A 15,572-nucleotide genomic window follows, 5' to 3' on the forward strand; every position below is an offset into this window, starting at 1 on the left:
ATTGTTGTTTTAAGTACAAACATTATAGTTCAACAAACAAATTTTTCTCAGAATGTAGAGCTCTGTAAGACTGTTTTCCAAGCAATCAAAAACAGCCTAATTTTCAATGATTCAGCAAATAAACGTCTTGTGTTATTTTGCTCGAGGAAATCTTTTGTGTCCAAAAATGTCGACGTACTGGTAGTTAGCATTGCAAGCATGTCCAAACCTCTTTTCTTTCTCGCAGATAAGCAAAGCTCAGGCCGGCAGAGAGGGATAAGCATCGATCAGGAAAAGGTCGTAATTGCAATGCTGGCCCTTTCCAGCCCACCCCTCATTTAATGACGGTCCCGAAAATTTCCTTCTTTTTTTCCTGTTTTTTTTTTACTTTTCCTTTTCCCCTTTTCTCTCTACATCTCTTCTAGCCGCTGTACCCACATGGGCAATTCCTCTTAGTCCTGGAAATTGCTTCCTTCTACACTTTTTTTTGTTCTCTCTTTCCTTCTCTTTTAGCTTGCACCATTCCTTTTGCCTATTTTATTTCTTTATTGTTTGCCCGCACCTCCGGCACACTCACTCATGCTGCTGCTGACCCAATGCAGATGAATTAAAACCCTGCAGAGGAAAGGGGAACGAAAACCCTGCTGCGATCGAAAGTTTTCTCTTTTTTTTTCTTCTTCCTCCCTTCTTCAGAGTAGTGGATATTGTTCAGCTTCACTGAAGTTGGAGTGATCTGGTTTCTGCTTTGCTCTTCAAAACAAATTCTGTGTTTTCCTTTCGTAAGCGAAAAAATATATATATGTACCACAAATAACTGTTTTTTGTTACATAACATTACAGCTATGGAGATGCATAATAATTAATGAAAATCTCTAAATTGCTTATGCCGTTGCATTCTTATAGACAGAGTAGAGAGAATTTACAATTAAGTTACGAACTAAACACTTTTTGATATTTTCAAATATCCAGTAGATTAGTTGGCTAAATAATAATTCATATTCTGTTAGTACAAATATTAAATTGAAATCAAGTTTTACTTTGAATAATTGAATTGATTTAAAGGAACTGTTTTTAGGAATAGGATCAATGAGCTTCACGTGTAAGATCAACCCTACCATTTAATGATCAGGAACATTATGTTTCAGGAAGAAATAGCAAAGAAATTCTATCATTTGCTCAAGGAAAAAATTTGTATAAAATTCTTGTTTTGAATGTTATATACTATACTTACGCATTTTATTTTAAGTAAAGGATATGAAATTTTGTTGACAATGGTCGAAAAATTAAAAATATTTTAATTAGTTCAATACTGTTAAAAAAAATTGCTAAAATAAAATATTTATGAGGAATTCATTCTAGAATCTCATTTTCTAATTTGTTTAGCCTTTCTTTTTGGTATCTTCATGGCAAATATTTCAGCTAACCGAGTGTAATGGAAATAGGATTCCGAAATTTAAGCCAAGATTCCTCGAAGCTCAAGAAAAATCGATCTCAATATATTTATTTTTTAATCTTCAACTAAAAATGTTGAAAAATTTGTAAAAGTTTTTTTCGTTTGGAGGGCATATACTTGCCCATCTACTGGCAAGGGTTTACGCTTAATATAAAATATTCTGACGCTATTAATTTGCAAATGAACAAATATAGAACTTTTATGTTATACGTATTAAATCTTCTATACTTTTTAAAACTAAAATCAACACACGTATACTTATTAATATTTGCGTGGAGTATTAGTTAAAATAACACTTTAAAATAAAGTAGTTTCATGAGAAAAATCTGGATTGATTTGCGATGTTTAATCTTCTTTATTTTTCCCCCTCCTTATCAATTGGCATTTCAGTTTTAGAATGGATCCCAAATTTTACAAAATCCCTTCCATCTTCTCGGAAATGTTGATATTGGTACACATTGTAGAAAAAGAGCAATAAACACCTCCTGACGAAGCGAAATTGTTTTTTGACTCTTTATTGCTGGGCTACAAAATATGTATGACACGTATAATGAATAGTGCTGCATTTCCAGCATTTTTTCAATCAAGAACAACAATTCTGGAAAGTGTAATGAGCTGTTTTACATGCAACAGAGGCACATTCCAGAGACTGGGCTACACTCCATGGTGGCTCCCCCTATCGGCGTCCACGACGGTTGAAAGGTCATCACGACGTCGTTGGAATCTCCTCTCTGTGGAGGCTTTTGAGATTCCTGTGGGAGTAACTCCCTCCACCCTTAGCTGGTTGATTTCAAGTATGGGGTGTGGAGCGGAAAGGGAGCTGAATATAGTTGGAATACTTCTTCACGGCAAGAGGAGTGTGTAGGGAGGGTGGACGGGGATTGAGAACACGAAGGGGTCCCTCAGTGCGGCGACACCTGACATTTCTCCCTCACGCATCACTTAGAAAGCTCGCTGCTGGATCTGGCAAGGGGGAAGGGTCAGTTTATCTGACAGCACTGGCTGTAGGGACTCTCTCCAAAGTGACGAAAACCCGTCTAAGCTTGTTTCACTAAAATAGTTCTTAAGATAATAACAATTATTTTATTTTCCAGATTTTATTCATCAGACTACTTGTGAGTTCACTAAATTAATAAATTTTAAGGAGGAGAAAAATAATCTATGAACTTTTGTTTGGAACAGACATCGTCAATAATTTAGGAAGAAAAAATTAAGTGTGCATATATCATTCATTAATTATCGCAAAAGCTATTGCAATGCGTGCTGTTTAATAACTTAATTTGAAAACTAATGTAAAATTATACGTGATGCGACACTAAAGCAAAGTGAGATGTAAAATGAATATATGATTGACAGGTTTCGGTAAAAAAAAAACTTAAAAAATACATCAAAAGTGTGTATGAATTACTTATACATAATTGGAAAACTAAAGTGAAATTAAAAGAGAACTAACACTTGAGTAAAATAAAATGTATAATGAATTAAGATTTAGAGGGAAAATGCAATTAATTCGCACATAGTTTAAATTAATAACAATGCGATATTTAATAATTTTCTACAAAATTTAAAACCTTACATTTGTTTGAAGATTTGCTCATGATTTTGCTCAAAAAATGCTCGGAAAAATTATTTTCTTCCAATCCTTCAGAAAATGGTTTTAAAGAATTACAGTTTTTAGATTTAATTAAGTAGTTAAAATTTAATCTTTTCATATTATTTAATGTACTTTCGTTCATTGGAATTTATTACTTTCATTTGATATACTCATAATTTTTCTGTTTGAAACTCTATTTTAATAATGTTAAGAAATCACGTTTTATTCCGAATTTCGTTTGAATACATTTTTCGATTCATAAATCAATGCCTTTCCGATACATGTTATTAAATATCTTATTTTTAAGATTAAAATATGATGTATTATTTATTTCAGTCTATGTGCTAGTAAAATCACATTAAATATTATTTGCTGTAAAAGACATAGTATTATTTGACAAGGACGCCGTTTTGAGAAAAGATTTAGAGACAGAACACCATTCTGGTTGAAAATTATTTGCAAATATAGCTTAAATCCTGGTAGCAGAATTTCCAGAATCAATCTACAGAACTATTTTCAAATACTTCAATCAGGCAGAGATTATTATTGAAAAAATTTAGCTTAATCTTACATATATTTAGCACAATATAAAACTGTTAAATATAGTAAAATTATACAAAAAAAAAATTTTTTTAAATTTAAATACAATTTAGCACAATCATGCCTCATGCTTTAGATTTGTCCAAAAAGAGAAATTAAAAAATCAGAAAGAAATAATGAACTCGATGTAGATAATAATCTTTTAAAGGAAGAAATTTTTAAGGAAGAAATTAACATAATTGTAATTTATGATACTCTGATTTCAGCCCTCTTAAAGTTTCTTCAGATCAAATTCATTGCAATACCACCATCACAGGTACATAATATCTGAGTGGGTTTTGTGAATAAACGTGTTTCGGTGTTAAATATTTTTTGAAAAAAAGGTAGGAATTATTCCTTATTTTTCATAAATGAAGATAGAGAGAACGAAACTCTATCAATCTTTCATAAATGGATAGATTTTCGTTTTATCTTTATTTTTTACTTGTTCTGAGTTTTTTTTTATAAAAAAAAAACAATTTTTCTTCATTAAAAAAAAAAAAAAATTTTTAATTCTTAGATCACTTTAAAAAATACTCAAAAATAATCTGCATATGCTGTAATAATCTGTCGTACTTTCGACAACCGTGGTTCTAAAGGCCTGGTTTCTTAGGACAGGACGCCGTCAGCTGGAAATCAGCGCTAACCTCTGATTGGTCCATTTGTGAGTTTGATAGTATACGTCATCGAACGCTCATCTTGAACTACAATTGCCGTCCAACTCAACTGCAGTTGGATTACAACGTGACGTTAACCACAGAAGCAATGGCGGACAACATCCAACAGCACAATGAAATCAGCAAAGATTTTGACTTTGACATTAAACATAGCTTCTTCATTAAGCATAGCACTCTTTATTTAGCTCAGCTATAATGTGTTTTTTCTTGGACAAAGTCATTATTTGTTCTCTAAAACACTGGTCGACAATCACAAAATCAATACAAATTCAAAATAAATATTTGTGTACGTTATTAACGCATGCGCAATGAGAAATAATGTCTGCGTTGGTCCAACTGCTCAAGCTGAGCTAACAAAAAAGTATTTTTTTGGCGTCAGCTCTACGTCAACTTTCCGCTGACGCCCAGATAAGGCGCTAGTTCTAAGAAACCAGGCCTTGAGCTAACAAACCAGTATTTTGTTGGCGTCAGCGCGACGTTGACGTCCCGCTGACGCCCAGATAAGGAGCTTGTCCTAAGAAACCAGACCTTAATTCAAGTCAAAGATCATCAAACTTCATCCGGAATATTTAGCAAGCTCAATAAATTTAAATGAATAAAATAAAATCGTTAAATTAAAAAAAAAGATAATTTGATTTTAAAAAATGTGTAATTTTAAAAAAAATTATTAATTTTATTGTTATAATATAATCATTTCAATACTAAATGAAATACACTATAATGTCTATCTATCTATCTTTGTTTCTACAGTACTTGCAAACAATATTATTTATAGTGTAAAAAAAATTTTCTTACGTCAAAAAGCATTATAGAATGTAGAATGTTTAGCATCATAAATCAAGTGATTTTAAAACATTTTTAGTTTCTCTAGATTGGCCTATAACTTTCAAAAAAATTTTATATTTCAGATTTAAGAGACCTTTTAAAAATTGAAAATTTTTTCCTTTTTTACTCAGCTTCGAAAAACTGTTAATGATGTTATGAATTAAATTGATTTTAAAATAACTTACATTATAAGTTGTTTTTTGTCATCATTATCCATGTGATGTTAAAACATTTTTCTTATTTTTTCACAAATTGGAGAAAATTAAAAAAAGATAGAAAAGGAAAAAATATTATTAAATCCTTAATATTTTTTCAAAAACTAAAAACTCCTTTTTCTTTTCTTAGTTTAGTGAAAGTGATAAGGTTGTAAAAAATTAATATTATGGTTATTGTTTTCCACTGTTATCCCAAAAGTGATATTAAAACGTCTCCCCAGTTTCTTCCCATATGTGTCGGCAGTTTGCTAAAAATATGTATTTATCATTTAATCCTTAAAATTTTTAAAAATCGAAACTTTTTTTTCAGAAATGATAGTTACAAAAATTTTTATTTTACGATAACTAATATGAGCTAATGTTATTTGTCACTATCCTCTTCCAAATGATATCAAAAGGTTACCCCAATTTCTTCGCAAATTGGCTTATAATTTCCTGAAACAAAACTTTTTTTTATCATTAATTCCTTAAGAAAACTTACAAAATTATAAACTTTTTCCTTTAGCTTATAATAAAACCATCTTTTTACTTAAGTAGAAAATATATAGATCTGTATTTTGACATGGAACCCTGACTATACCTGTCACTGCCCATGAACAGAAGGCGTGGTCGTATAGGTATGACGAAGAGTCTGTCTGCCCAGGGGTCCCCAACCCTATGCCCGCGGGCACCATGGCGCCCTTCATTCGGTTTAGATGCGCCCGCTACTTGTGCCCAACAATAAAATATTTCCGTTTTCAATTTTCCCATAAAATGTTATGTAATTCGTTTTGCTTTCTCAATATGGATGATAAACCTAACCAAAATAGAAATCGCCAGGAAAAGGATCTCCATTCCCACAGATATAAGCACAAAGCAAAATATAGCTGACCACTCGCGAATTGAATATATGAACTCTTATACTTTGTATGTTTTTCAAGCAATTTCGTAATAATTTATTTTACTCAAGGATATTAATACTAATTATATTCATATGTTAAATTAAATTTTTTGTGCATTACATGCAGTGTATATTATTTCCTATGTCTACCAACTATAAATTTATCTTGAAAAAATAAATGGTGCCCGCCACTCGACCGATATTCCGGTATTTGCTCTTAGGTACAAAAAGGTTGGGGACCCCTGCTCTATACCATGGTCTGAATTTGACATGTGCCCCAGGCAACTTGATAGGCAAGAGATTCAAGATTGCATTGCTTGTCTCCTATGTAGTTCCTGGGCTCCTTTTTTTTATATCTGGAAGGGCGGTTTCCTTTTTTTTTCTCTCTCTTCATCTTTCAATCGATGAAGGGAGTATGGATTTGGGGTATAAAGGGTGTTATTAGCGAAGCTATCCTCACATGCTGTACGCTCCAGGTAGACAACTGAAACAAATAATTTAGACGATGTTCAAAAAAAAAAAAAGCTGAGACGCTGCTATTTGCGTTCATTGAAGTTAAAAATGAAGAAAAAATTAATATTATAAAGAGAAAAGTTTCATTGTGTAAAGTTGCTTACTTTCCTAGTTATTTTGATGCCACAAGTAGAAGTGCTTTGAAGCCGAGGAAATAAAACGATTACTATTCTACTGTACGTTATCAACAAGCAATATTTCTTGTAAAATTTTGAAATAATGATATTTATTTATAACATAATAGATTACATAATATTACATACAAAATGTGTATCATTAATTAGAAAATTGTAAATCATAAGATAAACAATTAAAACTGCATAAATAATCTACTATCATCCACAAAAATCAACGTTCTTAATCATTAACAAATCTTTAAAAATTTACAAATTTAATGATAATAAGTCTTACTCTGATATTTCCAGCAGTTTTCTTTTTAAATACGTTTTTCATAAGTTTAAAACTGTTTTGCTTTGCTGGAAAGACCTATTAATGTCAAATTAAGGATCATTAAAAATTCAATGTACAAAAAAACGCGTCATAAAATTTTTAATCACACAACGAATTTTTTTTTATCATAAAATGAACGTGCCTTAAGTTTTAAAACTCATTTTTCAAGTATGTTACAGACAGTTATTAATTTTTTAACAAAAGTTTAGTAGAGATAATGATGACCAAAAACATCTTTCTCTCTAAAACATCTTTTTTTTTCCGATTTAATTTGAGTTATTTATAATTTAAGTGTTTATTATGACAGAGATAATTCATGTGAATAAGGCTAAATAATTATGCAGAAATTAGTCAGTTTATCTATTAAATTTTTTTTTTAAAAAAAGCGAAAGCAGCTTTCAAATTTTCAGTTTAAGATCAAGATTTTGGTTTAAATATTTTTCTTTAACCATCTAAAGTAACCAAGGGTTAATCATTCCTCAGAAGAATCTGGCAAATAGTTCGTTTGTTATCTGACAATAACTTACATTTTATCTTTATTCAGGCATTTTTTGATAGTAAAAATGAAAAACATTAAAACACATTGTTTTTGTCACTATGATTGATCATTTTACTGAACTTTTGCCATTTTGGTATGACAAGCTCGTTCGAAACTGAGAGTTGCAAAATAGCTCCGTTATAATTTCCATCTCGAGTTTTGTTGATTTTTCAAAAATATCAACAGATGGCGCTACTCAGAATTGAATTTCGGGAATGAAAAGAAATGGATTCTTATTAATGGCGATCAGACTTCGTGAAAACGTTGGAGTGATGAGGACGTCAGTATCCGCGAGACTGGATAAAGGGAAGAATGCTCAATTTTTCCGCATCCGCGAAATGAACGGTTCTTATTTTAGATCGACCGCGTGATTCAGTGCTACCGATAAATTTCAATTAAATATTTAAAAAAATAGTTCAAACATTAGTTAAAGCATTATCGTATCGTTTCATATTAATGATAATTGTTTAAAACATCTACATAATATTTTAAAATAAATTGTATTTGTTTGAAATGAATTACGAGATTGAGGGAATAATTATTCCGCCAAATGACATCGCCATCTATTTACGTTTGTAAAAATATGAAAAACAATTCTATAAATTATTGAAAATAAAATGCAATTTTTTTACTCACACTTTTAGTTTCTAAATACTATAAAATATTTTACATTTTAGCATGAAAACTCTCTTGACTATTTTTTTTATCTAATTCTTTGATTCTTTGCATATTTATAAGAGTTTTAAATCATTGTATCTTATAAGAGCTTGTACTAATTAGCATCGTTATGTTTTATAAATGCATCAAAAATCATAAATAACTTCTGACAATTCTATAATTTGAAGAAAAAAACATCTGAAAGTATACAACCAAAATCTGCACCAAAAACACATTTTGCTTGGATCAAACACGAATTTCAAATAACCATAATAACCATAGAAAGTTAATAAAAACTATTGTTTAATAATTAATTAATTTAAAATATTACTTCAAAAGCTTATCTTGAAAGAGCGGTTGCTTAAAATATCAGTTAAAAATATTGTTTTAATCAATAAATGCATTATATATTAAATCGTCTCCCTGACTCTGCGGTTTATTTATTGGAAAGAGATAAAAAATTCCCTAATATTTTTTTTACATATCTAATTACTTTTAACCTCGTAAAATTTGCATTTGATCATTTAAGAAATCAAACACAAAACAGTGAGAATGAAATGATTTTCTCAAATTTAAAAACAGAAATTAGACTTTTATATACATGCTATTTTTATTTTTTCCAATGCAATTCAAAGCTTATTTACTTTTTTGTGGTACTTTCATAAATTTTCCTTTGCCGAAATCTTATTGTATCAAACTCTCATAAGTTAATCTGGTTTTTAAGCTGAAATGAAAATAAATTTTGCCGGAGATAATTTTCCCCTGTTAAGTTTTTCAATTTTTAAAATTAAAAAAAAAACTAATTAGATAAGGGATTGGTAGATTTAATTTAAAGAAAGATTAACTTATCGTATATTATTCTATTTCATATATGTATTTAATTTTTATTAAATAAAATAAAATTAAGAACCTTGGTGAAAAAATTTAAAGATTTATGTTCTTTCGTAAAAAAAATTTTGAATTCAAAATTGATTTTATCATACTATGCAGTTTTTAAAAAAAAATTCGCTGTTTAAAGAAGCATTAGAACTTATCGTATTTTGTTTATGATATTCTTATTCATTTTTAAATATTAATAACGTATTTTGGAATTCTTTAATAAAATTTATGCAGCATCATTATAAACATTAGAATATTGTGACAGCGAAACTGATTAAGAGAAATCTAAATAGGCAAATTTAGATTTCCAAGACAAAAATAGGCAAATGCTTTTCCAAAGATTATAAAGATGAACTTGTATGGATGCGGTTAAGCGAGATCTTAGGAGCTTAAAATAACCTATTTGTCTGAGAAAAAATGTTTGGTTAAACTACCAGAATATGGGCAAAATTTACTATGTTTCTGAGCTATGGGAACACCAAAAAAGCCCAGTAATTTTCACCAAAAAGCTTTGGTTATGATTTTGACAAAATGAATAATAAAGTATGATTTATAATATGGGATAAAATTTGGTAAATGCGGTAAAATTTTGTAATTTTATCATGATACCTTAGAGCATAGCATAAAAACACTTTATTTTGTAACATCTAGTTTTCAATTTTGCATTTTTTACTACTAATTTTGAAAACCTGAATTTCCGGTAAACTGTTACCATATGAACAGAAAAATTACATAATAAATGGTTTGCATACTGTATATTTTTCTTTTTATCGTCAGAAGTATCCTTCTTTTTATTTCTTTTTTTTAAATCCAGAAATGTCATTAATATACAACTATACAGTACAGTAATTTAAACAGAATTTTTTTTCACCACGTGGAAAGCTCAGTTCTACTTTACTCAGTTCTACGAGACTTCTACTTTGATGTGAAGAGTTGGTTAAACATTAACTGCCACGTCAAAGAGTAAGTTTGATAATTAGATAGGTTTGCAGGATAATTTTTTATAGGATATCTCTATAGTTTTTCTGTAGGATAGTTTTATAGTTCTTCTATAGGATTTCTATTGATAGTTCTTCTATTTAATTTATTCACTCTTAGAGAGTAGTTAACTTATTTGTCATTAATACAATTATCATGTTTTCTACTAAAGCTTTTAAATTTTCTGCCACGAACATTTTTTAATAAAAAATATATTGAATAATAAATCATTATATAAGACTTGGGTAACCGTAATGCATTTGATCAATCAAATTAATTGTAAGAAACATTTATGCTCATATTATTATAATTTTCAATGAATAATTTTAATCAGTTCCAACACGTTGTGAAACATTAATAGATAACGCAGCAAAATTGTTTTCTATACTACGTAGAGAATGAAAAAACGTTTTATAAAACATGATTTTGTTAATGAAGAAAAGGGAAAAAATAATTGAAATATCAAATAAATGTTTCGACGACTAACTTACTGAGTTGTAATCAACTTCATATAGATTTTTACTGATTCATTCTTACGAGAGAAAAAATTGCAAAAGTTTAAAGCCTATATAACTTTCAATTTTATTATATCGCATTATAATTTCTAAATTTGAATGTTGTTCCAATATTGCTAGTAAGGTTTCGTTTTCTTTTTTTTTTTTAATTATTGTTTAAAAAAAACTGATTTAAGGTCTTAGAAAATATTCTTATCTAATTAAAAAATTTATAAAGCAATTAAGTCCATTCTTTCCTAATTATATTATAGGCTATGTATGTATTTATCAATAAATTATCAATTTATCAATAAATTTATCAATGTATCAATAAATTTACGCAAATTTTACAATTGTTATGGCATCTTGTTCAGTTTATAAAGTATTTAAAATATTTATATTAAATATTGTATGAAAAATTGAATTTGTCTTATGATTTAATAAAGTTTTACATTAAAAAAATTATTTTTTTTTGTCTTGATTACTTAGTGTGATGTTGAAAGGTAATAAAACACATTTATCAATAACGAAACAATACTGTTGTGAATGAGTAATTCAGAATTTTTTTTAGATATTAATTTCCTTACACTATAAAAGAATTTAACAAACTTTTTTTTTTTACAAAGTATTTTTCAAGGAGCATTGTCAAATGGCTCTGCTAATTTTGAAACATATTTTTAATTAAATAAACAAATATCTTGCTACAAAGACGAATTTGGAAATGTTTCAGAATATTGTTAAAAAAAACTAATTACTAGCTTAAAATAGAAAAACTCGTCTAACAAAATTTATAAATAAATAAAAATTATGAAATTGCGCAAAGTTTTACTATAACAACTAATGCAAAAATATATTGCTCCTAAAATAAAAAATAAGATTTTATTTCAGTGATTCTTATTTTAACACAAATTACATCAATATTTAAAAAATTTCAACTTTGATTTAATTTTTTTATGCATTGTATCTACATCAATTAATTACTTTTCGTAAGCAATAATTTTAAAAAATCTACTATTTAATTTAATTTATTTCGTACTAATTCGCATTTTCGATATATTTTGAATATAATATTTTGAAAATATATTTCGAAAATACTATTTTGGACCGAAACCGTATAAAAAAATGTCTATTCAAAACGCAAACACTTTCTTTAGCAAGGCATTCGCTTAATTTACGTACATGAACAATAAAAACCCTAAAAACATTTTCAACTAATTAATTAAGAATTTTTCTAACCATTATTTCAGTATCAGCGAGATAAAACATTCTTTCTATATTTACTCTCTTGATACCCTTAATATTTCATTCCTTTCAGGGGAATAACGCGTAATAACAGGATTCTAATTTCATTAAATTTATTTTAAATTTAAATAAATTTTTAAATTATCCAATTGCTTGTTTTTATTCGACACAAGGTAATTTTTCGTTAACTTTTCCGTTAATTTTCATTCAGATATACTCATTTAAACATAAAATTGCTTCAGAACACGATATTTTATGTGGAGACAACCCCTTTTGCCTTCGTTATCGTCCTGTGTTCCACCACCGCCCACTACTCTCCCCTCATTTTTCCCATCCCTACATGCGCTCGCCCATCCGACATCTCGCACTGAGTGCTTTCGCATGATTGCGCGGATGTGTGCGCGCCTGCCATTCCAGCCTGCGAGCCCACCAACCAGTCTGCCGGTCAATATTCGCTCTCAGATCTAACCCAACGCTGGAACACATTTCGAAAAAAGGAATTAATACCATCTTTTTTCCACAGCACTGTTAAGGCAGTTTTATAATACAACTCTTTCTGTGCCAAAGAAAACCAAGAGAAGTTGTAAAAAATACACAGAATTGGAAAATACTATTTATTAGCAAATCTAGTGTTGATTTAAACTTAGAAGATAATCAGTGTGCGTAGGAATGTAGAAGATTCAACACGTGATATCACATACAGTATGATACTGACTCCAAGTACTAACACGTGATGTATAGGAGTGTATATAACTAGTGACGTAATAATTTGATTTTAACTCAGAAAAATTAAAAGTAATTGGACATTGTCGATTTCGAATAATAATTTTCAATGTCTGAGATACACAGAATTGTGAATGAGTACCTTGTGTTGAACGAATATGTAACTTAGTAAGTGACATATAAAGAGTGGCACATTTGTGGAATCCCACGAAGCGCACATTAAAGAATTTGGTTTTAGTTGGATCAGGAGATTCCGTTTAGCGCCCCAGCTCTCTGATGCTTGCTTGGTACGGTAAGTATCAGTTAGTTATTTCATATTATTCAGTTCATGATTCGAAAAGTATATTTCTTGCCTAGATAACAGAAGAATTACTCTTAACGCAAAAAACAATAGAAATTTATTGATGGTATACCATTAAACTTCTTACCATTACATATAATACATACAGTGAATCTGTATAAAAGCTAAAATAATTTTTAACTCCATTTCAAGATCTTTTATCCAAAATAAAATAATTGGTAGAAATGTATTAAAAAAATCTAGTAGATAAATCTAAAAAGCGTTTATATTGTAGAATTATTCTAACGTATTATTAGATTCTTCACATTTTCATCAACAAATTGCAATAGTTTTAAAAAGTAAAATGTTTTATGCCATCCAATTTTTTTGGTACCTACTCATTTTATAAATGAAAATATTACTGTAAAAATAAGTTATTTGTTCATTATTTTAACTTCAATAACTTCCATTATATAATAATCGAAATGGATAAATTATCAATTTGCTATTATATTCATACGAATTAAGTAATTTTATTACCAGAAAATTAGAGTTATTTGATCATTCAAGTTCAGTTAAACAGTTATTAACATTATTATGCATTTAAACGTTACAGTATAATTTTGAAAAGTTGAAAAAAAAATTAAAAAAAAAACATTTACAGTATTTTGGTTAATGTTTAACTAAGAAATAGTTTTATTATTGTGATCTGAGAAAAAAATAATAAAACTAAAAAAATTTTCCCATCTGGTTGCTTTATCTTTGAAACTAGAACCTTTCTATTTAAATGCAACGTAAGAACTAAAACAATAAAATATTAAAATTTCAGATAGTTTTCAGAAAACGCTGCTAAAACAATATAAATACATTCCATACAAAATTTGATAGTAACATCGAATAGTTAATATACTATAGTTACCTTTCTGTGTAAATTAATATCAAATATCGTGTAAGTATGCATAAATCATTCAATTATATTTTGATATTGAAATATAAAATATGTTACTTTATAATGTCATTCGAAAGATTTGAAATAAATATAAATGTATATTTTTTAGAGAGTTTTAATTATCCTAAACAATATGATAACATTAAATTAGAAATAGAATAATTTTGTTTCCTTAATGATTTTTATAAGTAAAAAATTTCGTGTGCAACGGGAAATTTATCTTGCATACACGGCTTATAAAAATAATCATTTATTCTATTTTATATAGTAAGGGATTTACTTTCTTTATTTCTGGGTTAAATGAGTTAAAATATTATTAGACATTTATTTTAACATACTAGTTAGACAATTAACATTTATCTATTTCCAAATTTTTGGTTAATTTAGCTCTATAAAGTTCATTTATTCATTTAAATAATCGTTTATTTGTAAAACTACTAGCAAACAACATCCATCAAATCATTTAAAACCGATGTGCGTAAGCAAAAAATTGTAAATAAATAATATTTTCTCAAGTTTTTCATTCAATCATTCAATTTTTATTTAATCATAATCTTCTTATTGAGTAAGTGTTTCATTTTTAATTTAACTATTATAGTTTTAAAATATTATGCTCCATTAAAATATCATAAGAAAATTTAATTTTTCTCATTTAAAAAAGTAATAATATATTTAAAGGGGTATATTGTATTTTTAAAATACATTACATATTGTATCAAATAATTGAGAAAAAAATAAGTGTGTGTGCTCAAAAGCAATACTTTTCTTTATTTCAAACTTGATTGCAAAAACCGCACATAAATGCTTCATGTAACTGTGCCTATAGAATCTCTCAATTGCACTGTATTAAATACATTTCCTTGTTTTAATAGTTTATCTAAAAGAGTTTCGTCTATTAAAATCGGTGTCGTTTTTTTTTTATTTTAACTGTAATCATTTTAACTGTAGTCATTTAAGCTGTAGTCATTTAAGTAGAAAAGTAAACGATAAAACTAATCAGAGGTTATACTGAAGCTTTTACATTCAAAGTCGCGATAATTAATCAAAGAATTATTATTCTTGAAAACTTATTAAGTTAAAAAAAATTGATTCAGGTGGCTGTCTCAAAAGTTATCAATATCATGAAACGCATGATCATGAAAAATATCTCAAAACTGAAATATGTATTATTAATTTATTAAATATAAAAACATTTTTAATGAAATTAAAAGCATGCAAGAATGTCTTCTTTATATGTACTAAAACATTTTCATTTTGAAGTTTTCTACATATATCATTCGTTTTAATTCTTTTTCCGCTATTATTTATTTAATTAACAGAAATGTAACTAATTATATATTTGAAAATATCATGGTTTGAAAGTATGCCATGTTATTTTCGTTTAAATCGTAACACATGTAAAAAGTTTTTCTTAAATTGACATGCAGCACAGAATATATTTAAAAAAAAGTTCAATTACTTACGAATTTAAGTTTTGAGAATTCTGAATAAAAGCAGATCAAAACGTATCAAAAAATATCTGACTGACAACTTATAAGTTTCATATTTATAAACCTATGTTTTTCAAGATATCTTAAAATAACTAGAGATTAAGACTCGTGCATTTTATATGATTTTCAATATAAAATATGAATGCATATTTTAAACTAGGAGCACACATTTTAAAT

General features: G+C 28.0%; 2 protein-coding genes across 2 annotated transcripts in view; one reads left to right on the forward strand and one right to left on the reverse strand.

Annotated features, from left to right (window-relative positions):
* Polr3E (RNA polymerase III subunit E) overlaps window positions 1-15,572 on the reverse strand; it is a 132,296-nt gene that overhangs the window by 107,312 nt on the left and 9,412 nt on the right. The window lies entirely within an intron of this gene.
* LOC107438740 (uncharacterized) overlaps window positions 12,266-15,572 on the forward strand; it is a 150,181-nt gene continuing 146,874 nt past the window's right edge. Inside the window, exon 1 of the mRNA XM_016051091.5 lies at window positions 12,266-12,968. Coding sequence (XP_015906577.1) covers window positions 12,953-12,968 — 16 coding nt within the window. The 5' untranslated portion in view covers window positions 12,266-12,952. The remainder of the gene's footprint in view (window positions 12,969-15,572) is intronic.

This window comes from Parasteatoda tepidariorum, chromosome 3 (genome assembly GCF_982258835.1).
Source record: "Parasteatoda tepidariorum strain Cologne lab strain chromosome 3, Ptep-v5.0, whole genome shotgun sequence".
NCBI classification, from domain to species: Eukaryota; Metazoa; Arthropoda; class Arachnida; order Araneae; family Theridiidae; genus Parasteatoda; species Parasteatoda tepidariorum.